The sequence below is a fragment of the Lagopus leucura genome, unplaced genomic scaffold (genome assembly GCF_019238085.1).
Source record: "Lagopus leucura isolate 7727_CA_CO unplaced genomic scaffold, USGS_WTPT01 Super-Scaffold_100004, whole genome shotgun sequence".
Lineage (NCBI taxonomy): Eukaryota > Metazoa > Chordata > Aves > Galliformes > Phasianidae > Lagopus > Lagopus leucura.
The window spans coordinates 26,679,976-26,704,880 of NW_024962264.1; the positions used below are offsets into that span (position 1 = coordinate 26,679,976).

Here is a 24,905-nt window from a genome sequence, read left to right on the forward strand (position 1 = left end):
CACGTTGAAGACAGATACCTAAGAAAGGGAGAAGGCTTGTGTGGAGTAAAGAGTAAGAAAAAATGGTTGTGAGAAAGAGCCCTTTGGAAACGAAGATTGGAGCAGGAGGAGAGAGATGCTCCAGGCCTCAGAGTACAGGTTCCCTTATGTCCTCTGAGGAGGACCATGCTGCAGCACAGTCACACTGTAGACCTTAGAAAAGGGAGGAAGTATGAGAGGTGTGGATATCTTTCTAAGGTGTGTGTTAGATTAAAAAGTAGCTTTGAAGTTTTAGAGAGAAACCTGAGAAAGTTAGTAATGGGAAGAGAGAAGGAGAGAAGTGAAATGTAATTTTCAACATTCTAAAATTATCCTGAGAATTTTCTTAGGGGATTTTTAGGGCCAGAAGAACATATACACATTATTGATAGCAACAAAACTTCTCATTGGCTTATATGCAAGTGCTTGTAGAAGTTCAGTCTGTTCAACTGTGAAATGTGCTTTGAGTACTTCAAAAATTAATTAATTCATTTAGTTCTTGTACTTGGAATTTTGAAAGAAATATTTAAAACATTTTGATCTTGTTAATTGTATTACTTAACCAAAAATACAACTAACATTGTATGAGTTACTCTATGTTTTCTGAAATTCTGGCTTTAACGTGTCACTATAGATCTTTGCGTTTTCTGATGACATAAAAACCAAGCTAATAACGTTATTCCTGTTGCCCTCTAATTGGTACTTTCCTTTTAGTTGATGATTTTAGTGAAGAGTCATCGTTTTATGAAATTCTTCCTTGTTGTGCCCGTTTTCGCTGCGGTGAGCTCATTGCAGAAGGCCAGTGGCATCACCTGGTTCTGGTCATGAGTAAAGGCATGCTGAAGAATAGTACAGCAGCACTGTACCTTGATGGACAGCTTGTTAACACTGTTAAGGTAAAATCTTGAAATAATCACTTTTATTGGGTGGAGTGATTTCTTCCTCTCTGTTTATGTATATGCATAAAAAATAAGAGGAGCCTTTGCCTTCTCTCCAAAGAGGAGATCTTTGCTCTGTGTGTAGCTTCCAGCCTCAGTTCTGTTAAGGGGAAGATAATGAGTGTTTTCTTATGGACGAGCAATAGCAGTACTGAAGAGAAGCAGGCGTGGTGCACTGCGTGTAAGGCAAGTGTGACTAAATTAGAAGAACTACAAAATGATGAAGATGACTTATTCCAGGACCATTTAGTAGAATCTGATTTTTGAACATTGCCAATATTACAGAAAAAGCCAGATTTTCACATTTGTCCAGGTTTCTCTTTTTCCAGCCATCTTGCCACCCCAAGAAGTAGCCCTTGTCAAGTGTTTGCTAAACGTTACCAGTTGACCGTGGATGACATACATGTAGTTGTCAGTGTTTTCTTAACAGCTAGAACAAACTAGTAGACCAAATCCAGAGAACATGGAAGAATGCTTGGGACCCTGTCCTCACCTATAACTGATAATGAAAGATAATGAAAGAGTATTTGGCACCTGGCAGGCATGGTTGTTAAAGAGGGAGTAAGCTAATTGCACTGTGAGGTACAAATCAGTTAGCTTAGTGTACTGCTATAGGTAGAAGGATATTCTAGCTTTTAAATTTTGTGTTTACTGCTTCTGCAAAGAGCATTGTATTTTCTTATGCTGGTTGCCTTGATGTGCTGATTATATTTGACCATACATGACTACATTCAATAGCTGGTCTTAGAATTTTTACACTGTAGGAGGAAAATGCCTGCAAGATTGTTACTACTGTTATATATGTGCCAGCATGATATCCATACGTTTGTTTACTGTTGTCTGACAAACTTATCAATTTGAGTTGATTATGCATCCACTTCAGCATAAAATGGTGTGAGTATCAGAGGCTTATTTTAATAAATTGAAGAAGGACACAAGATTATGAGGTAGTCTTACTGATTTTGGAAAAAAAAAAAAAAAAAAGCCAGTGACAGTCATGAAGCACTATGTTTTTAGAGGCAAGATACAACCTCACTCTTTTGCATTTTTAACTACAGAACTCAATGTGTTTTCATCCTGTATTTCTCTGAACACCCTGGTCATTTGAAAACCACTAGACTTCTGATCTTTGCATTTACCTTCTGGGTAATGCTTTTCACTTTCACCATATAGTGTCAGAATACGGCATGTTACATATGTATCAATTGCTGTGTCCCTCATTTTGCAGAATGCTTCCCTAAATTTCTAAAGTATCCATTTTCTTTTCACGGTACCTGGATGTTCTCAGTAACTTCACTGTACCTTTCTCCCTTACAGCTTCACTATATTCATAGCAGTCCCAGTGGCTCTGGTTCTGCCAATCCTCCTGTAGTCAGCACTGTCTATGCCTATATCGGCACACCACCTGCGCAGCGCCAGCTCTCATCCTTGGTGTGGCGCTTGGGCCCTACGCACTTCTTGGAGGAAGTTCTGCCTGCCCCAGGAGTTAGCACCATTTATGAGCTGGGACCAAATTATGTTGGAAGCTTTCAAGCAGTATATGTACCGTGTAAGTAATTCAAATGGTAGTCAGTAAGATGTCTGAGTTAGTTGAATCCAGTGGCAGAAAATGTGTGAAAAAGAAAATAGGCAGTAGCAAAGAGGAGAAGCTGTTCATAGGAATATCCTTCTTTGAAGGCACTGTAAACACAAGTGTCAGCTATTGTGTTGATAGCTTTTAAACATACCTATCTTGAAATGGAATTGTTATAAACATTAATAGATCAACCAAGGGGCAGCAGGGGGAGGTCAGACAGGAGGGATTGTGATGCAGCAGATAGTCTGAAAACATGTACAGGGAAAAAAACCTGAGTAATTCTATTACAATTTTTAAGTTCCAAGAATTGAATTTTTTTCTGCCTTTATGCTAAGTCCGTATTCACCTGGAATCCTACAGTGGTTTAAGAAAGAGAGTTCATTTCTTAACATGTTGGCTTTGTCCAGCATGGCAACATATTTCTCCTACATAAGCTTTTCTCCATTCATTGTGCTGTAGAACAGAGGATGTGTTTCTGTTTGGGGCAAAGCTGTTTGCAATACATGCACTGTGCCAAACTCTGAAGAGTCTGATATAGGGTACGTTATGGAGCTCCTTACTGAAGGCTTTTATCTTGGCCTCTCTACCCAAAAAGATTGCTTTTCCTTAATGCAATGGTTACTTGTGAGACTCCTGGAGAAGGGATGAGTTCTTGCAATCTTCTACTGTTGTTCTTTCAGAGGAAATTCTATCTGACCTGCCATTTAACTGTGCCATGCTTACATCAGAAGTTCTGTCTCTCATTTTGGTAATCAGGGTTGCCGTCTTCTGAGAATTTGTCCTGCGTTTAAGCGAGAAAGATCTGATACTCTTCAGGCCTTGGGAGGAGCTCTCAAATAGCAATTTGTTCAGTAGAATAGATTCCTTTCTTTGTGGGAGTGGAGGAATGTTCTCAGGGCATCTGTGTGAGCAGACAATTTCACAAGTAATTTCATTTATGCGGAAACTGAGACATCTGAAATTCTCTCAAGTGAGACTCAATAGAGATGTGATTCTTATTGAAAAATTATGTTGATGCCAAGCTTGTCATTTATTTCAGTGTTAGGTAAACAAAATACACGATTTTTCAATTACATCAAATATTTCATTGTTGCTAGATTCACCTTTTGACTTGGATTGATGATGTACAAGAAAATTTCTGCAAAGCTTTCAGGTGCTATGTTCTGCACAATTCCTCTGAGTGCTGTAGACAGCTGTCACTCCTGTTTGCAGTGCCTTCCAAGAAGCCTCCAATATGGGAGCAAAGGTTAAAAAAAAGTGAAAGGTTGGAATAGATCTTCTCTTCAGTGCCTGAGCCTTTTGCTTCTTAATTAGTCGTGCATCTCTTGTACCATGTTCTAAAGTAGTTATCTTAGCAAAATGTTGTTTAAAGCCTGTTGCCACACATAAAGATGGATCAAACACATTTTTCTTTAAATTGAAATGAAAGTGAACAGCTCTTAGGCTGGGTACAAACTGAGAACAGGAGTAATGTTACTTTTCAGAAATTGAGAATAAGAAGAACTGCATCTTTTATTACAGGTCCAGGCCATGGGCTACCTGTTGTCATTAAGTAGATGTTGAAAGAAAATGTTTGTTATATTTTGTCCTTTGTTAAATAGCAGATTTTTATGCCATCAGTAGACTTATAGGCCATCAATCTAGTTTTGACTGTGTTGTGAAAAATATGTAAAAGCAATATCAAATCTCATGTGTCTGTAGAAGCTCTCTTCCAATGCATATCCTCTAGTGTGATTTCAATATTTTACTGTTAATACCGAAGAGAAAACCAATGCTTTTTTCATTCTGTTTTTAGGCAAAGATTCCAAGTGTGAAGGAAATAACCCATGTCCAGTATCATTAGTACCAGAAGAGAAGGTCTCCTTCGGTCTCTATGCACTCTCAGTTTCTTCTTTTACAGTGGCAAAAATAAGAAAGGTTTACAACAAACTGGATAGTAAAGCAATTGCCAAGCAGGTACATTGGAAGATGAGTTTATTTGTATGACTTTTCAAGATAGTTTGTTCATAGGAACTGGGAACAATAAGTTATCAGAAGAGTTGCCTGTAATTACTTCAGTCTTTTAAAAAAAAGGGAGGGGGGGGGGCGGGGAACTATAGATTTTATTCCTGTTCTTGAAATTACCAATAGCTATGTAGGTTGCCTTCATGTGGAGGTATTTTTCCTTTTTAATGTAGATAGTAGTTGTAATCATGTAGAAAAACAATTATGATATAGTTGAGAAATACTTAGGCTGTTGCAGATGAACAACTCTGGTAGCATAGTTATCTGACTGTGCATTTGAACATCTGAATACTGGTTTATGTTTTTTACTTTAAGAAAATTCCTTATACAGAGAACCATATATTGGGATCTTGTTTTTAAGTTAGATTAATCGCCCCTAAATTCTGGAGACTACAGTAGTGGATGTCCTAATGACTGTGGTGTAGTTTAATTTTGTTTTGTATTACTCTATCACAGGAGAAAAATATACAGGTTATGTTCAGACTCTTGTAGAAAGGGTTAAAACCTTCTGAGCCTCTTTTTTTTTTTCCCTTCCCTCATTTTCTAAAGCTTGCAATTTCTTCTCATGAAAATGCCACACCTGTGAAGCTGCTACATAACTCAGCAGGGCACTTGAATGGACCTGCACGCTCCATTGGAGCAGCTTTGATAGGATATTTGGGTGAGTTGAGTAATTGGGAATTATGATGTTTAAATATCATTAATGAATTGTTGATAAGAACTTAGTGCCAGAATATGAATCACATATTGATCAGTGTGATGTTTATGGTGCATGATTAAATTTATTTTACATTTTTATATTGTATTGACATCTTTTTTGTTTTAGTGGTATGGAATGCTTTTTTCACATTCACATGGTAATACTTATTTGTGTTTAGTTCATTAACTATTTTCCAATCCAAAACTTCCATCACTTCCTCTTCTGAGGTGTCAAAATACTCCTGGTGATATTCTTTTAGTAAATCAAGCAGTGCTAAATTGCAGATTACTTACATGATTTCCCAGTGGTTTCCTATAAGACTTGATTTTAATTAATTTATTTTCACTGCCTTTGCTCAGGAGTAAGAACATTTGTCCCCAAGCCTGTTGCCACTACTCTGCAGTACATTGGTGGAGCTGCTGCTATTCTAGGACTTGTGGCCATGGCATCAGATGTAGAGGGACTGTATGCAGCTGTGAAGGCTTTAGTCTGTGTGGTAAAAAGCAATCCACTAGCCAGCAAAGAAATGGAAAGAATCAGAGGTTACCAGGTATGTAAGAAATACCTTAAAACAGACTGGATGTTTTCAATTTCAGTGTCTCTGCTAGCAATTCCCATGGGAATTCCTTGTTGTGTTGCAGTGGCCTTAGTCTGTGCTCTTGGGTTTACCAAGCTCTTGGCTGTTTAACAGGGACTGGTTAGTTGGATAGCTTCTAAAGGGCAAAGTAGAAAATTTTTCTAAGCAGATCTGCTAATTGAATTGTTCTGCTGAAACATCTTCCTTAATAAAGCAAGGAAGAGCACAACTTATGTCACTTAACCCTGTTAACATAAGCCTGTTGCTGCAAACATAAATGGCACTTAATGCTGTTAACATGAGCCCATTGCTACAGACATAGCAGCTTCTATATCAGTGGTCTACCAGCAAGAGATGACTTGAACATGATGGGAACCAAAAAAGCAGGCTCCTAGAATTATTATTTTGAGATGATTGCATAGACTTCATAATTGGTGATATTGGTCATTTTCAAGCTCAAAACTTTTTAATTCTCCGCTGGGATAGAATAAGCAGAATCACTTACGCAAAAGAATCATTTGACTTTAAAAAGCAAACAAACAAACAAAAGCTATATATTTATCTTCATGTGACCAATTAATTTTCTGATTCTGATGAAGATTATTTTATTGAAACTGAAAATGTGCCACTGGTTTGGGCTGCATATTTACAAACTCTTTAATGCCAGAGATCAGTATAGTTATTTTGAAACATTTGATTCCATTTAGCCTGATGTAGACTGTGACTGACTTACTACTTACTACCCTCTACCATTTAGAACAGAAGTTGAAGGGCATGCTAGGTACACTCTTGTTTGTTTTTTTCTTTCGGTTTTTGTTTTTAATCAACAGTAATGCCTTTTTCAAGCTTGTTCATCAAAACTCTCAAGTACTAGAGGTACTTTATGCGCCTTCTTAAAAGGCATGAAGGCTTTGTTATTCTTAGATGGCATGCCTGCATTGTCATAGGGTTCCTTATCTGTTTATTCATTCTAGTTGCTGGCGATGCTGTTAAAGAAGAAACGATCCCTTCTGAACAGTCACATACTCCATCTGACTTTTTCCTTGGTGGGAACTGTTGACAGCGGGCATGAGACCTCCATTATTCCAAATTCCACTGCCTTCCAGGATCTGCTCTGTGATTTTGAGGTATGTAAAGCTATGTGAAAAGTGATGATGATACTGGTTAACGAGTGGTTCGCCGAACTGATGGCGTGCTTTTAGTACTGAACAGCACAGATTAGGTTAGTCTCCTCCAAACATACTGTTTATGTACCATACAATAGTATGGTAAAATAACTCAGGTGCAAAATTATTGGCAGCTTTTTGCACTTGAATCACTCTTGAAACAATTCACAGGCACCAAGGGTGGTTTATGCTTTTTGTTGTACTAGAAGATTACAGAATCATAGAATCACAGAACATCCCAAGCTTGGAATGGACCCATAAGGATCACTGAGCCCAACTCCTGTATGTTTGTAGTTTTCTATTCTACAGTAATTTTATTTTAGTCTGTATTCTACTGCAGTAAATATATTCAGGCATGAAATATGCAATGAAAGTAATAGTAGGAGGTAGGTTTTCAACAATGGACGTTGGAATCACTTCATCATGTCTTCTACAAATATAATAGTAAAGTAGTTAAAGTAGTTAAAATTCTGCTTGCACAACCTATGAAGTATTCAAGTTCTCTTGTTTTAAAGTGAGGACAATAGACAAGTTCAGAATGAAATGCAAATGTAATAGACATGATTTGTGGTAGAGGCTGATTGACGATGTTAGGCATTGCATAGAACTCTTTGCCATTTGTTCCTTTTGTATTATCTGTATCTGATGCAGTGATCTGAGAGAAACTGTTGTGATTCTCACCTAATTCAAAAAAATAAAACAAAAACCATGGAATTACTCAGTTTACTGATTTAGATATGCATTTCAGCATTTAAATGCACTCCTGGAATCTTTATTTAAGAGTTCTGTCTGGGAAATACTCCTGTTGCCTTCATGTTAACAGAACTGGACTTTAATGTAAGCAGAAAATACTGTTGCCAAGATCAGTAATACACTGTAATGACAGAATGAAAAACAAGAAGTGAAAATCACTGAAATTTCTTCTTTGTTTTTTTTTTTTTTGGATGAGGATGTTAAAACTAGAAATAAGTTTATGCTGTTTAAATAATAATTCTTTTTGTATTTTTTTTTTAACAAACCATTTGAATTACAGCAATGATTCCTTTGTGCTCACAAAATTAAAAATAAGCCTAATAGAGCTTACTGCATCTACCTCAGATAATATTTGTGGTAGACTCTTAAGCTGGATGAACTGGTTAGCAGAGAGAAGGCTGTTAATCACAGCCCAACTCCTTTTACACAGAGCAAGATCTTTGTGTAGTCGTGAATTCTGCTGAATATTCTTGGCTTATTTTGTTTTGATTTTTTTTTTATGTTAAAAGGAACCAGCTGAGAAATTTCATCAATTTTGTAGTCATTCAGAAACTATTATTGGAATTATCCAATTTCATACTTCTAAGTTCAGTGTCACGTTTTTTCACATAAGGCCAAGAACAACAGCAGGAAGAGTAAGCATGTAGTATTAATTTAAAAAAAAAAAAAAAGAAAAAAAGAAAAAAAGCACATAGTAAGTCTGTGAGTCACTCTGAAGAAAATTTCAAGAACTCTGAAGAGGTCACTTTTCCTGACTTGTGATTTTTTTTTATTCCTATTTTTTTTTTATTTCTGTATTTAGAAATCAGTGATCTTATTATTTCATGAAAATCTGATCAATTTGGTGTTCTTGTGCTAAGCAGAATAAGGGAAAGACGGTTCTGATCATTTCAAATAAGATTTGAAGAAAAGGAAATTATGTTTTATTCAATAGGAGATCAGTTGTATGATCTGAAGCTGTAACGTTGGCTTTATATATATTTTCTTACTTTTGAATAATTGGGATTTTTATTTATTTATTTATTTATTTTTTTGCTAGGAGATCGAAATCATTTAAAATACTATGCAGAAAATGCTGGGTAAAGACTGGGTAAAGAGGAAGGCAAAACAAAAGAAAGGGAAGGCCCATGAGTTCAGTGCAGACAGAAGATAAGAAGTCAGTTGCACAAACAGACAGTCTTCACTTTACTCAAATAAACACAGCAGTACCGTCCAACATTTCACATTAGCATTGTAAACCACTGTAAGCTTTGGGTCTGTTTACTGTCTGTTTAAGGAAAAAAATTGCAGATAGCGTTTAAATTTTTTTGTCTGTAACTCTGAATTTCAAGCATGATACATTTACAGAGACTGTCTTTGGTACCAATGCGTGTTACTTTAATCTGCACTAGAGTATTTAACATTTAAATGAATTTGAGGAGAAAATGATTGAGAACCTTGCAGTCAGCTTGTGAGTGTAGTGGCCAGGTAGAAGTTTTTGTCTCTTCAAGACTTTCATAACCTGTGGTATATTAAGCTTGATTGTCAGTTTAGAGTCTTCAGTTGGATGCGAGTACAAACCTTAACCATTGTTTGTTCTGTATTTCAGGTCTGGCTTCATGCACCCTATGAACTTCACCTGTCATTATTTGAACACTTCATCGAACTTCTCACAGAGTCCAGGTATGAGCTGATGCTGGCCTACTAATGAAGCTTGCAAGATTAGATAATGTGTAGAGGATGCTCCGATTTTAATTTGACACTTCCTTTCCTTCCTTCTTTCAGTGAAGCTGCAAAGAATGCGAAGTTAATGAGGGAATTCCAACTTATCCCAAGGCTGCTCTTGACTCTTCGAGATATGTCTCTCTCCCAGCCTACTATTGCTGCAATTAGCAATGTGCTGAGCTTCTTGCTTCAAGGCTTCCCCAGCAGTTATGACTTACTCAGGTAGCCCATGCCCATGTTCAGTCTGGCTTAGGTGTTTTCCTTATGCTGCTGATGTTGATCAAAATACAGTTAAACCATTGTGGAGTAACAAATGTAGAAAGTTCCTGCACTGAATTTTGTCCTTCAAGAAGTGACGGAGGGCATAGGCATAATCCTTTTTTTTAACTTGATTTAAATACTAAATTCAGTTTATATTTAAAGAGGTGTGTCTGAATGATAGAACTTGCTCGGCATTTTGCAGGGAAGTGACAATGGTGCCTATTCTTGCTTCATTTTTCATGTGAAATGCTGAGCACTTTTAAATTCAACTGACTGTTACTCAAGGTTGAGCATGAGGATGCTTCTGGTTAAAATCCAGCTTTGATGACTCTCTCACAACAGGTTAATTTCAAGATTTTTTCTGATTATCACTACAGAAAAATATTTAAGGTTGTTAGGTATAATGATAGTAATTATGTATAATTGTATTATTTTGCATAATTAAGACTGGTGAAAGTTGCATTAATAGTTGCAACTCATCCATTCAAGACTGGGTGAAATGTTTTTAAATTAGTTGAACTCCTTAACTGAGTTTTTTCATCTCCTATTTGATTATTATGGAAATTGATAAAGTATTACCAGACTTGGATTTTTTTTTTTCTTATGAGCAGTTTTATTTTCAGCTTCTTATGTCAAGTACAGTCAAAGGTATCAGAAATGTCAGAAAGCAATTCAAGAATAGACAGCGTAGGTGTAATTCTTAAATTCTTGTGGAATTCCAGTGCAAATTGGAGTGTTCCAGCATCACATTTTCTGTTTCCTGGAAGTAAAGATAAACATATCCAACAGCTTAGAATAAATAGCTGTGGACCTTTCAAGGTTAATTCCAGGGTGAAGAGGAATATTCTATCTCCTTTCTTAGAGCAGTTCATCATCATCTTGTTCTTGAAAACTGTGACCTTGTGTTGTATCACCTCAATCTGTAGACATAAATGTTATGCTATATGAACGGTTTTTTGATGTAATACTAGCTCAGCTGTAATTGTTGGTGAATGTTTTGTTCTCTTTTCTTTAACTTGTGAAATTCCTTTTACCAGAACTCAGAGGTATCTTCACACTTTTTCTTGAATGTTCAAGTTTTCTGAGTCCTGTAGCTCCAAACTTGTCTGCCAAGATTCCAGTTAGTAATATACATGACTTTGGTTTTTGGCTAGCAACTTCAGATTTAGGCTGTTTTATCAACCTCTAAATATGAGAAAGTTTTTGTAGATTGCCCTTTCACTAGTGTTCTGATTTTATGTTAGGTGTAAATTATTGATAGGTGAGGATTCATATGTCATATCAATGCATGATGTTCTTTTTGTGTATATCAAGGTTTGGACAGTTCATCTCTTCCACTTTACCTACGTTTGCAGTCTGTGAGAAGTTTGTAGTCATGGAAATAAATAATGAAGAAAAGCTTGACAGTGGTAAGTTATTGCATGACTTAGAAATAGTAGAAGAGTAACAGTTTCTCTTTTGTAGTTAAATACTTATAATGTACAGCAGTATCATTTTGTTATAATGTGGCTGACAGCTGTGAAACTTCGCTTCTTAGTATTGCACGCAAAGCAGTGCGTAAAACAACACACTCTAATTTTGTTTTTCTTCACTTAATGTTGCACTTTGTCCTTCTGTTTCTCCAACATTCTTCTTAAATTGTGTATCTCTGTTTTATTATGTGAATGGGAGAGGGAAGTGCAATGTACATCTGCCTTCCAGCTTTTTTTATTAAAAAAAAAAATATATATATATATGCACACATATATATTTAGCCTTCGATAATACTTATGTTTAATTGTTTTGAGAACATTTCTACCCCTTTTCTTAAAGAAAAGATACTTACACTGTCATAGTTTTGCTCGGAGTCCCCTGGGAGAAATGACCTTGGCAAATGGTGGATTTGAACCAGTATCTGAAGGGGATGCCCAAAGATTCTGTTGTTTCTGTATCCCTTGAGAATACAGTGGTAGTCAGGAACAAGTAGCAGGGATGGATTTCTACTTCCCAGTGAGCTTTATTTGTCTGTTTTTCCCAAAGATCAATGTTAGGTAGTCTGCAAATTTATCACTGCGTGTCACATCTCTCCTTACTGAATGCTTTCTCTCTTTGCAGTCTCAAAGATGAAGACATTTCAGCTTTTATCAGTAAAAAACAATGACTTGGCTATAGGAGAGAGATCCCTATCTGTGTTTCCACTGTGGGCTGGCCCAGGTTATCCAGAGCTTATGTTGCTTTTTCCCTGCCTGGAGCGGTGGAGAAACATGGGGTAGAATGGCTCTGGGACAGGAGTGAAGGGGGAAGTGTGAGGTGGAGGGCATCAGATTTCATATTTTTAGGATACTGGTCTTCCACAGTTAAGCTGTACTGTGGCCTCAAAGATGCTTTGATTTCTTGTCTGTGGCTTATACACAAAACTAGGGCACAGAATGTGTCCAGAATGTCTTGTTCTTGGCGTGTCTCCCCTCGAGTATTCCTTTTTGTAATACTGTGAAAAGTGTTCCTCCTTTGACATAGTAAGGTACAATAAGAAGGATTCAACAAATAGCAGTAAAGTTGATCTTGAGCTGTTTGTACATTTTGTGGTAAGCTTGTTTTTCAACTGAAGAGGAGTTCAGAGATCTGACTTGAAAGAAAAGGAGATTAATCATTCTTTCCGTGTCTTACATTTTGAGGGAATGTAATGAGGGAAACTATTCTTTTTTTAACTTTTATTATTTTTTTATGTTTTATCCCACAGGAACATAATGTTTATCCAACTGTTCTGAGTTTTTAATAATTTCTTTTTTTCTTTTTTTCTTTTTTTTTTTTTAATTTTTGCATGTCAGGTACCAGTTAGCTAATGAAGTTTAGATAATTGTCTGAAAAGATGCAGTATCCTTCTATCCATCCTTCGAAGCTCAAAAAATGCTTTGTGAAAAGATAATGGAAGCACCAAGCATTACTTAGCAGTGTGTACCACATCAAGTGTAGCAGGCTGTTTGTGCTTTAGTACAGCTTTCTCTTGATCCCAGTAGGAACAGATTGAGTTTACTTGTGTATGGAGGTTATGGGAAGTCTTTAAAATGTCCATGTTCCAGAAGTCTAATTTTGCTTAATTTGGTTTGTACTTACTTTCTAGGAACTGAGGATGATTTTGGAGGGCTTGTTTCAGCTAATCTTATTCTACTGCGGAACAGACTTTTAGATATCCTCCTGAAACTTCTGTATACTTCCAAAGAAAAGACAGCTGTTAATTTGCAGTAAGTACCAAGGTCTTAATAGAGCAAGAATAATATTTTCTAATTTGAAGGGATAGAATTATACAGACCCCCACTCCATTCATTGCTTAAATGGTATAATTTTATAGGAACTACTGAATGATTTACACAGCTGTTGCTGAATAAACTGTGCGTAGGCTGGAAGAAACAGAGTTCATGATTCTTGAGTTTTATGTTCCCAGTTGTGCTACGATAATAATAGTAGTAAACAGATGGAATTTACATGTCAGTATTTTCTTAAAATATACCCAAACAACTATTTTCTTAGTAAAACAAAGTATTATTTTATAAAACCAAAACAGTTTATTAAAAAGTATACCTGTGAAAACTTCATGTCTCTGTATAGCTCAGCAAGTTGAAATTAGAAAGAACGGTTGGTTGACAAATGTTTTCAGGTCAGCATTCCAGAAACAGCAATTGAAGAAATCCTATCCCAGTCAGAATTGTCTGAGTTAGCTATATTCTGTCGTGCCTTTTACCTAAACAAAAACTGACGTTGCTCTCTGGATTCTCTTTAGTGAGAGTTGCAGAGTAACATTCCTTGTTCAGAGGTAGGCTAACTTAAGTATGCAGGAAATGCTTGGGTAGATCTGAATTTTCTTCAGTCTTGAAGTTTGCTGTGTAGTGGAGGATGCTGACTTATGCTGTCTAGTAGGATGCTTTAATGTGTGATCCTTTTCTCTTTTGTTAGGGCTTGTGAAGAACTGGTGAAGACCCTGGGGTTTGATTGGATTATGATGTTCATGGAAGAACATCTGCATTCCACCACGGTCACAGCTGCCATGCGAATTCTTGTGGTCCTACTGAGTAATCAGTCCATCCTTATTAAATTCAAGGAAGGTCTCAGTGGTGGAGGCTGGCTTGATCAGACGGATTCTGTCTTGACCAATAAGATTGGTACTGTGCTAGGTATGGTATGAAAACTCTCTTATGGGTGCACCCTTCTTATTACTGTTTGCTCTGCTTTGGTCAGATGCCGTTGCCCTTTATTTTTCTGAGATACAGTAGATTTCCTAAGCAAAAGGGAGCAGTTCTACACAGTTGACATTGCACAGATGTTGTTATAGTTCAGTATTGCATGAAGCCTGAACTGCAATCAGTTTTTTATCACTGTCAAGGTATGGCTAATTATGTCCTGTGGGTAAGCTCATCTGAGCTAAATGGAAAGGCATCACACAAGATGCTACGCTCAAGCAGTTCAGAAAAAAATATTGTACTAGTTACAGCATCATGCAGCGTTAAACCTGTGCTGTTTTTTTAATTGAGTTCTATGCAAATTGGAGTTACCAGTTTGGATTTGTGCTACCTGGGAAATTTCTGTGTGTACAACTTCATCTCAGCCCTTCTTTTCCTCTGCTTAGTTTGCTGTAATACCTTCTTTGGGCACATGTATGCCACCTGGCTGCTACTAAAGGTTATTTTGGGGGGTTCTTAAAGCCTTGTTTACCCAGTCTTACCAGAGTTTTCCATTATCCTGCAGGACCTAGAATGGACAGTATAAGGTGCCAGTGCTACATTCTAAGCTATCTCTAAGCTGTCGGAAACAAAGTTAGTTTCTGGTAAATGGGCAGTGCAGGTGTTCTTTTGCCCTTCTGATTCCCTGAAATTTATTACAGTTTGTAGCTGGTTTGCCCCAGCTCCACTGACAGAAGTCTGTATGGGCTGTTCTAAAGGGGTGCAACATGAGACAGGAGGGCTCCCAGAGCTCATTTCTGTGTGAATGTGTCTTTTTTATATCATCTTCATTTGACACCAATATTTAAAAAGGGAGAAAAATAAAAGCATAGGCTGCATCACGGCTTGCTGAAGGCATTTAGTTATTTGCTGTGAAGTTTAATTATGGAGATTCTAGTTTAAATCTGAACAGAAGGTGCAACTTGTCATAAACACCCACTTGCCACAACAGTACAGGACCACCAAGAAAGCAGTATTTAATGTTTTTTTTTGTTGTTGTTGTTGTTGTTGTTGTTTTTTTTGAGTACTTCAGTATTCCTTTTCTTTTTCATCCCTTAACTACTGGATTTTAAGTAGCTATGCATTTACTATAGAGTTTCTCAAGAAAAACAAGACATGGCACCTGATATTAAAGTCAGTATTATTTTAGCGGCTTGGTAAGTTGCCACAAAGAATAACTTCTCCCCTTTTCTGTTACCACCGTGACAGTGGCTCTCTTTGGAGAGAAGTAATGTATGTTATACAAGTTTGTGCATGTTTTTAACTTTATTTCCTCTTTTATATTTTTTGTAGGCTGTTTTTTTTTTTTTTTTTTTTTTTTTTTGTAACCTTGATCAGGATATAGCCTGTTTTCAGTGTTCTGTTTTAGACCCTTGTTCAAATGTAGTAAAATGAAGTGGCAATCTTCCCATGAGCTGGGGCTGGCCTTGGATCAGGGCAGTTGTAATTACTGTTAATACAGCTTAGTTATCGTTTCTAAGGTGGTTGTGCAACTAATGACTACTCTGTGTTAAAGCAGTAAATACTCTGTTTCTTCACTAAAGACTTCTCCAAACTGGTTTATTGTATGAAAATAGATGTTAAAATTTGAACTGTTCTTAATTTTGGAGGAGGACTTTTCCTGTAATGTATACTTGAGTATTCTACAGTGAAATATTAAGTCCACATTGTTGTACTTTTCCCTTTGAATTCTGCCAGAGTGCCTTGTGCAACCTCATTCTTCACACAGATCATCTGTCTGGGAATTCAGTCTCTTTATGGTGGCTTCCCATAATGTATCTCATGGTATTATGATCATTCTTTGCATCAGGAGTGAACTAGGAAACCTTTGGCAATTGGTCTTTAAAAAAACATATTACATATGCAAAGATTTGTTGTGAACATACTGCAGCATCTGTTGTTTGGCTGACTCAGATCTGTACTCTGTGTAATAATTTCTTCATGTTTGCATGGACGTGCCTTAAAATTTGAAACCCATTGACAGTTTAGGCTGTGGACTGTTTCTGATTCAGGGTTTTTTAAAATGTCCGGTAATTTCTTCAGTCACATAATCTTTCTAAAATAGAAGTGTATTTACAGTCATATTGGAAGAGCATATGTGGAGTTGTCTTTTTTTTTTTTTTTTTTTTTTTCATATTTTGGTATGTATCATTTGAATTGATGCCAAGCTACACTGTAGCCAAAGAGGTATTTTAAAAATTGCTTCTAATCAAATGACAGTAACCTATACAACTGCCTTAATTTTCATACTCAGTAGTATTTAAAATACATTACAGGACATTGACTCCAAGATTTCTGCTGCAACCTGCTGAGATTGATTTTTGTTTAATCTTGCTGATAGAATTTATGCAGGTTTGTGGCAAGGGTTTAATTAGTTGGATTCCTCATTTATATCTTTATGGATCTGAGTGTGTATGTATATATTCAAGTGTTTGTTTTTATAGCATGGAATTTCTGGGGAGGTACCCTCCTGAGTTCAACACTTCAGTGTGGGTGAGCTTCGCAGGCATTTCCCTGTTATCATTGTTGGCTTTTGTGTTTTCCTTTCTCTCAGGGTTCAATGTTGGCAGGAGTGCTGGTGGAAGATCAACAGTCCGGGAGATTAACCGTGATGCATGTCACTTCCCAGGCTTCCCTGTCCTGCAGTCCCTTCTCCCCAAGCACACAAATGTACCTGCTCTCTATTTCCTCCTCATGGCCCTTTTCTTGCAGCAGCCGGTCACTGAGCTGCCCGAAAACCTGCAGGTCAGTGCGCCCATCGCCAGCGGCCGATGTAAGCAGGGCTCACAGGTAGGGATTACCTAGTAAGATGTAAGTGTTTCTCTGTCTGTCGTCAAAGAAAATAATGGATTAACACCCCAATCCCCTGCAGCTGATACAAAAGACAGCGCATCCTGTTTTATGCTGTGTTGGGAGTGGGAGGATGAGATGCGGTGGGAGCGTGTGGAAGACAGGTTGCTGTAGCAGAGCTGCAGCTGTTTTCTGTTTTGGATGATCTGGGGTCGAATTGACATGGAATGGGGTATGACTTTTTTTGAAGAGTAGGAGTGATTGTGGTAAGGAGAGGTCACAAGGTGGCAAACAAAACAAGACAGTTATTTAAAAACAAGATTATATTTTCAGGGAAACATCACAGTTCTTAAGGGAAAAATGTATTATCATTCTCAGCAGGTTGATTTTTAACCTGTTTTAATTGCATGTAAACGAATAGGAAGCCTTAGTGTAGTCTTTTGTGGAGAAGAGCCTGCTGTTGACAAGGTATACATTTAGAACAGATACCAGGAGTGCCAACATGCACTTCTCAATGGGAAATTGAAGGTAAAAATTACAGATCAGAAGGTATTCTGCCCATGTTTTCTCAAGAGGAATACTTGATGGCACATGTAGCACTATAGTGTTGCAGAGTTTGAAGCTCATCTTCTGCTTACAGTGTTGAAATACAGTGATGCTAAACTGAAATGCAGCTATCTGAAATGTCTGGCAGTGGAGCTCTTAATGCTAGGTTGGGCAGTTTGTCATTTTTCTATTTATTTTTAAATGCTTTTTTAAAATTCATTACTGGAAAATACATCTTGGTATATTTGCTCTGTTCATGTTTTGTTTCTTCTGTGGGACACTTAGTTTTGCTGCTAGATATCCTGAAGTAAAATGAGTGAATGTGCATCATTTGTGCTGGCATGTCTCGTTTCAGAAGATGTTAATGTATAGAGAAGGAGGGAGCTGCAATTATGTTGCTCTGTGATTGGAAAGAATTTTCTTCAGTGTCTCATGACGTGATCTCCCTACGAATTTCTGGGGGATTTATCTTTTTATATTCTGTAACCTTTATTATTTAGATATTGTCAAATGAATGTCATATATATAATAAAAAGTAGTATCGAATTGCACTGCAGAAAGGGTTTATTTTATGTCTTCTTTTACCTCTTCTAGTTTGACTTAGATTCTATCTGGACATTCATATTTGGAGTTCCTGCCTCTTGTGGCACTGTTACCTCTTCAGTACATAGTGTTTGCACAGAAGCTGCCTTCTTGCTGTTGGGAATGCTGAGGAGCATGCTGAATTCAGTAAGCATAAGTCTTTCACATTTATTTGAGCATACAAAATTGCTTGAGTCCACCATATGGTCAAAAAACAAATTGGAAAGGTGAAGTTTTAGTGTCATGACAAACCAGCCAGCATTTAAGCTCATAATGCTTGCATAAAATCCATCACTGTCATTGGGTTATTCTGTTTTGTTTTGTTTCTTGTTACCTGTAGCAATATTAGTGGCTGTAAAATCAGCATTGCTTTTTCACAAAAAGGCTAAGCTTTGCATTTTGCTGCAAATAAAGCAAAACCAGGAAGCAGAAGGATAAAATGCCCTTGGCAGAGATAACGAATTTTTTTTCCTGCTTAGCATCATGGCAGTATGTTTGAGACTCTCCAGTCCATCTGTTCAGAGCTCTGATAGTTGCTGATTTTGTGTGTAAAGCTTCCATATGCAGAGAAGTCCCCTGACTATTAATAGCCACATACTAGAGGAAGTGAACTTATTGCCAGAAAAATGTGTTCTTTTCATTTCTGAATCTAATGTCAATAGTAGCGAAAGTTGGTTTCTTAGTGGGAAACTTTTGTTTGAAACTGGGACCTAAAGCATTTATTTGCTGAAAAGGATCTTGTGAAATACATGTAAAGCAGGTGTAATGACCAAGCAGGGGACATGTTTGTAATATGCACTGGGAAGTGTTGGCTGCATGTTTCACATGTGTTGGCTTGTCCAGATATGACCAGCACACATATCCAGAAAACATGGCCTGGCGACCTGCTAGAGCACACATTCCTGTTATGAGTTGGTGTGTTAGGCTTGTGTGTTCATATGCTTGGTCACATGTTGGGGTCAGGTGTTCACCATTCTGTGCCCTGCTCAGCAGCCAAGTGTTTTGTCACATGTGGTGCCTCATTCCTCACAGTTTAGTGAGGTTCTCAGGCACCTGTTCTGTCTCATATTTGATCAGACATTGATTCATGTGTCTGGACACTGTGTCTTCAGTCATGTCCTCTGGACCCCTGTTTGGTTGTCTGTTCTGACACATGCTCTAACACATCTGACATGGTCTAGATCTGTTTTCTGACAGTCGTGTTTGGTCACACATTTCTGCTCTATTTAAACAAGTCTTTGACCACTTTTGATGCATTTCACACCATCTCTGGCCACACTATTCCTCCTTCCACTGCTCTTCTCTGAAGGGAGTATTCCGCAAATAGCTTCATCTGCATTAACGTACTGTTTGTTTTTCAACCCAGCCCTGGCAGTCTGAGGAGGAAGGCTCCTGGCTTCGAGAATATCCCGTCACCTTGATGCAATTCTTTCGCTATTTGTATCACAATGTGCCAGACCTTGTTTCCTTGTGGATGAGCCCAGAGTTCCTGTGTGCGCTGGCAGCAACCGTATTTCCTTTCAACATACGACCTTACTCTGAGATGGTAGGAAATTCAGTGAGTTGGATTTTCTGTTCTTTTTCCCACAAATGCACTTTTTGAGGTTTTATCGATTAGAAATCTCATGAAGATAAAGCTCTGCTTGCCGTGCAGAAATTGATGGTTTTAAAGACTGGACTGGAAAATTTGTGTCTACATTTTGAAAATGAGAGGGATGTATGCTGAACCAAAAGGCAGGTACTGAAGCTTCATTTCTGGGGTAATAACATACACTACTTATTTGTTTTCTAGTGGGCTGGTTCTCTCACATACAAGAATCAAGTTAACTCAGATTTACAATAGGAAAAAGGCTGACTCAGCTTCTCTTTCTCCTTTCCATTCTGGAGGATGTGCTAGAATCTTAAACTGCTTCTTCCCCCCACTTTTTCTGTGGCTAAACCACAAAACAATATTCTAGTCTTACCTGGAACTGCTGAGCTCTAGCTAGGATAGTGTGTGAATCCAGCTTTTATTGCATAGCTACCTGAAGCAGAAAATATTACAAGGTATTAATTTATGTATTCACTGAGCTAGTTGTTATTTATAAATTGTGTTATTGTTAGCTGACATTCAAAAGTAATTGCACTACGTACATGGAAGGGTAATTAGGTTACATGTTGGCAAATGCAATAACTAGAATATGGCAAAATATTTACATGTATATGTTGCTGAACCTAATAATGATATACAGATTATTTATTTTTCCTTTAACTTGAAGTAGGTACTAGGAGTTCTGGTAATGCTGACTTGGCATTCACCTGTATAGAACAGCTTTGCATCTCTCATTTTTAAGTACTTTCAGTGCAAAGTGCCTTTAATTCTTTAGTTACTAACTTTTTCAAAACCTTTAGGCCTTTTTTTTCTTTTTTTTTTTTCAGTGAGAATATACATTTTTGCAAAGTATTTAGAAGTTAGCCAAGGAATTCTTGTTCATGGATATTTTTTTCATATGAATTGTGGCCTCTAGCTCAGCTAATTCATGCCTTTTTTTTCTCCATGGCAATCAGAATCTAGAATTTGGATCCTTGCCTGTTGGACCTGATCCTGAACACAATAATCTTGGAGGGAAAAAAAAAAAAAAAAAAGAGTTGTTAGGAAACTAGATTTGAAGTGTATAGCCTTGAAATGGCAAGTGGAGGATAGAGGAGTGGAATGACTGCTGTTAATTTGCTCAGCTCAGGAGCTTTGACGTGCTGCTTTTCACAGGTCACTGATCTTGATGATGAGGTTGGCTCCCCAGCTGAAGAGTTCAAAGCCTTTGCAGCTGATTCTGGCATGAACAGGAGCCAGTCAGAATACTGCAATGTTGGCACCAAGACATACCTAACGAATCATCCTGCCAAGAAGTTTGTGTTTGACTTCATGCGTGTGCTGATAATTGACAATTTGTGTCTCACACCAGCCAGCAAACAGACTCCACTGGTGGATCTTCTGCTAGAGGTAAAGTTAATTTTGACTTACTGTAATGTTTTTTTTTCCCTCAGTGTTTCTCTTTACCTTTGTCTGGCATTCAGTAGAATCTTGAAGATTGCCATTAAATAAGAGATGCAGCAAAAGAATATTACTGTCTCAAAAATTGTTTAACACCTTGGAAAACCTAAGAAAGCAAGAATTAGAGAATTCTTACAGCCTCTCCCTTTCAATGTCTTCTTGGTTTTATTTCCTTACCCTAGCATTTACATATGTTAGAGACACACTTAAATGCCTCAGCAAAAAATCCTCGTGCTATTTATGGAATCTTTTCTTGCTATGTTCACTTCTCCCCTACTATCAGTTTTGTTTGTGGACTCCTTAGCTTTAATTTGGCCAGTCAAATGGCTCTGTTAGCTTCCACACATGTAACTGAGCACACTGTGTCAAGGTTTTGTTCCTATTTTGTGCTCTCCTTAGACCTCATTTTGTCATCTGAGCCAGTAACTCCTTTTATCTGGTGATGCAGGAATTGGCTTGCAGCAGTAGATACTTAGCAGTGCAGCATGAGTTGCATAGCTTTTCTTTAATTCTATTCTTACAGAGTATGATTAATTTGTTATACATCTGTTAGCCTGTGACCACTGTATTGCTATTGCTCAAGATATAAAATCCTTACAAATCCCTCAAGAAATATTAAGTACTATATTTTATTCATATTAGATAAAAGGGAAAAAAAGTGGCAGGACATCTGGTGCCATATGCTATAAAAATTCAGAGTAACTGTGTTATCTTCTTTCAGAATTCTCTGTTCAGGTTTGTGACAGCTGTGCAAAGCAGCCTTCTGTTAATGGTTAGGCAGGCAATGAGGAGTTTAACTGCTCTGATGTATCCATGTCATCTTCACACAGTGTATTTTGAAACATTTAGTTCCCATTGATTCACATTCTCCCTCAGTCCCTAACTACTTGTTACCCTCATCCTGTGCTGCTGCGTCCCTGATTGCTTCAGCAGTTGCTGGAATTTTGGGTTGTGCTTACGTGATCCCCTAACACATTTCCTGAAATAGCTGGTCATCTCTTTGCTGTTACAAAGCAAAAAATAAATTGTCAAGTGGTGCAGCTTTACATAAATATCAGGAAGAGTACTTGAGGTCATGTCAATCCGTTCTGATTACTTTGCTGCTGTTTTAATCTGTTACAACTTGTCCGTGTTTGTTCCTAGTCCCTCATAAAGAGAGAGTGCAGGATATGCACACACTGCTAAGCTTCTAGAGTGCAAAATGAAGCAGGCTCAATTAAAAAGCACTAAAAAACAGTGGAATTCTGAGTGAAGCATTTAGTAGATATGATGATATGTTCTGGAGCACCGTGAGGTGATGGTATTTTTTCCTTTGAGTCATAGAATCCTAGAATGGCCTGGGTTAAAAAGGACCACAATGGTCATCTAGTTTCCACCCCCTGCTATGTGCAGGGTCACCAGTCACTAGACCAGGCTGCCCAGAGCCACATCCAACCAGGCCTTGAGTGCCTCCAGCCTCCTTGAGCAACCTGTTCCATTGTGTCACCGCCCTCTGTGTGAAAAACTTCCTCCTAATATCTAACCTAAGCCTCCCCTGTCTCAGTTTAAAACCATTCCCCCTTGTCCTATCACTGTCCACCTCGTAAACAGCCATTCCCCCTCCTGTTTATACGCTCCCTTCAAGTACTGGAAGGCCACAATGAGGTCTCCCTGGAGCCTTCTCTTCTCCAGGCTAAACAAGCCCAGTTCCCTCAACCTTTCCTCGTAGGAGAGCTGTTCCAGCCCTCTGATCACCTTAATGGCTGTCCTCTGGACCTGCTCCATGAGCTTCATGAAGTGCAAAGGAAATAAACATTTGGTGCATCCATCTATTCTGTGACTATATCAAGGCTGATGTTGTGGTACGCAAAAGCCCACATAGAAGTGATGGTGAATTTAGACGTTTGATCTGTCTTTGTGTTCAGAATGGAGTCACTATGTGAACGGAGGAGATCCCAGCTGAACCATATGTTTGGTTACAAATTGGTGCGTGTTTTAGGAGTGTGCTCTTTTCCATTTCCTATTATGGAAGAAATAGAAGATGCATTGGCGTATTGGCAGAAGATGTGTTTAATGGATTTAAATTGGAGCACTGCTCACTCCGTAAAATTGCATACAGTTGTTGTGTATTTGATGTCCATTCCTAAGTTTTTAGATAAAGCTTATGAGATAGGGAAAGCAAAAATTCACCTAGAACACCCTTTCTCCCTTTTGGTTCCCTCAGAGATATTCATTATGTTTTCATTGCATTTCTTGAATCAGGCTTCCCCTGAAAGATCGACACGAACGCAACAGAAGGAGTTTCAGACCTATGTTTTGGATAGCGTGATGGACCACTTACTTGCAGCCGATGTTTTACTAGGTAATATAACTATGTTTAATTCTCAAGCTGAGTCAATTAAGGGAAAGTTCACAATTTTTTAAAAATTATTATTTTTTATTAATGTTCTCATCTGTTACAAATTGAATGCCTTCATCTCCCTTTTAGAATCATAGAAAAATCCTGAGTTCGATATTCTTCTTCTGCCCTTTTCTTTCCTTTGATGTGTAAATGGTATTGCTGAACTTTTACATTCTCTTGATCTTGATTGTGCTAAAGCTGTAAAACTGAAGTTATACAAAGAAGCTATGGAGAATGAATCTTTTGGGTATGTAAGCCAGCCAAATTGCAGTCCTGTCAAAACGATATAAACCAAGTCCTTGCTATCCCAGCATCATCTATCTTGTTCTTCTTGCCTTGGCAGATATTCTGGAACTTTTGTTAGCTTATTATTATTATTTTTATTTTTTAATATATTTTTTTCCTCCTATTATAGCAGCACCCCCAGAAATCCTGCTAGGGATTGAATCATCCCCCCAAAAAATGCAAAGGAAGAGTTTGCAAAGCTTGTAACGTGTGTCTGTAGGTTGGACTGTCCTAGCAGAGCGTGTGTATAGAAAATCAAGTCTGTAGGAATATCACTGGTCAAGTGTGCAGCTGGATTTCAAGGACTTGCCAGGAGCTACTGATCTGCTCTGCTTTAATCCCAGATGTCATGGGACAGCGTACTTTTTTTTTATTAGATAAACTTGTAAAGCCTTTCCCTTTCTTTTGCTACAGCAAGTTTTTCTTTATCTGAGTGTGGTATATCAAATAATTCCAGAATCATTTACATGATGCTCTGAGTCAGGTTATCCAAAGAGTCTTCTGCCCTTCTAGGCACTTTATGTAGACCAGGAGCAAAACTTTGGTTTCCTAGATGTTCTTTCTTCAGAGTTATGGCCAACTTCTTCCACGTGAGATGCGATCAGTTGCTGTGTGTGCAGTTGGGGCAACAAATTAATAAATGTAAGCGAATTGCCAGCAAAATTGGCACTTGCTGATGGTTTTTTGGGAGTATTTGTACTGTGTTTTTCACTGTAGCTGGGCAGACATATGCAACTGATTCCCATCAACTCCCAGCTTTCTTTAGCAAAGTGCAGTGAGGGAGCAGTGATGCCAGCTGGTATCACTTATTATCTCATGTTTTTTTAAGTTACTTTTATTTCTAAAAAAGCAAATGATTTTTAAAAAGCTATAGGCATTTCTGCACACATGCAAATCAAATGAAAGGGAGCACCGTGCTTTAATGTGGTGCCTCAGAATCACAGGAGTATCATTTCTTCTGGACTCTGGAATATATGTATGCCTTTGGGTATATTCGTTTGTCTCTGAATTAGATTATTTATGAGAAACCGTGTCAGGAGATTCTGGACGTGTGTCCTGCTGAGATCATTGAATCAGCTTAGGCTGTAGCAATCTTTTACAAGGAATTTCTATTTCTGTCCCAGACAGAGAACCTACATAAGCATTTGTTTTTGAAACCTGTATTCTCTGAAAGATTTTTTTTCAATAAGTGTCGTGGTCTTGATGTTGAAATAAACTAAGCAACTTGGCAGAAGAATTCACATCTTGTTAGTTGTTCAGGTATACTTTCAGTTATGTATTTTTTTGTGCCAGTGTGGTATGTGAGATTATTTGCTGGAATATATTAGGTAGCTCAGGGTCATTGCACCATTTGTTCTGTGGAATTGGAATGCATCATTTTGTGAAAGTGGTGATCCAAGT

The 24,905-nt window shown here is 37.7% G+C and overlaps 1 protein-coding gene across 5 annotated transcripts in view; it reads left to right on the forward strand.

The window, feature by feature from the left end:
- The window catches only part of WDFY3 (WD repeat and FYVE domain containing 3), a 140,410-nt gene that overhangs the window by 82,663 nt on the left and 32,842 nt on the right, over window positions 1–24,905 (forward strand). For 3 of the 5 annotated variants that reach the window (XM_042870783.1, XM_042870786.1, XM_042870787.1), the window contains 16 exons: window positions 733–914; window positions 2,274–2,505; window positions 4,328–4,488; window positions 5,086–5,197; window positions 5,596–5,786; window positions 6,788–6,940; window positions 9,321–9,394; window positions 9,497–9,658; window positions 11,012–11,106; window positions 12,798–12,918; window positions 13,628–13,845; window positions 16,445–16,680; window positions 17,821–17,955; window positions 19,175–19,366; window positions 20,555–20,788; window positions 23,081–23,180. In XM_042870783.1, the coding sequence (XP_042726717.1) occupies window positions 733–914; window positions 2,274–2,505; window positions 4,328–4,488; window positions 5,086–5,197; window positions 5,596–5,786; window positions 6,788–6,940; window positions 9,321–9,394; window positions 9,497–9,658; window positions 11,012–11,106; window positions 12,798–12,918; window positions 13,628–13,845; window positions 16,445–16,680; window positions 17,821–17,955; window positions 19,175–19,366; window positions 20,555–20,788; window positions 23,081–23,180 (2,598 nt within the window). The remainder of the gene's footprint in view (window positions 1–732; window positions 915–2,273; window positions 2,506–4,327; window positions 4,489–5,085; window positions 5,198–5,595; window positions 5,787–6,787; window positions 6,941–9,320; window positions 9,395–9,496; window positions 9,659–11,011; window positions 11,107–12,797; window positions 12,919–13,627; window positions 13,846–16,444; window positions 16,681–17,820; window positions 17,956–19,174; window positions 19,367–20,554; window positions 20,789–23,080; window positions 23,181–24,905) is intronic. The other 2 variants (XM_042870784.1, XM_042870785.1) reach the window with 2 other exon arrangements.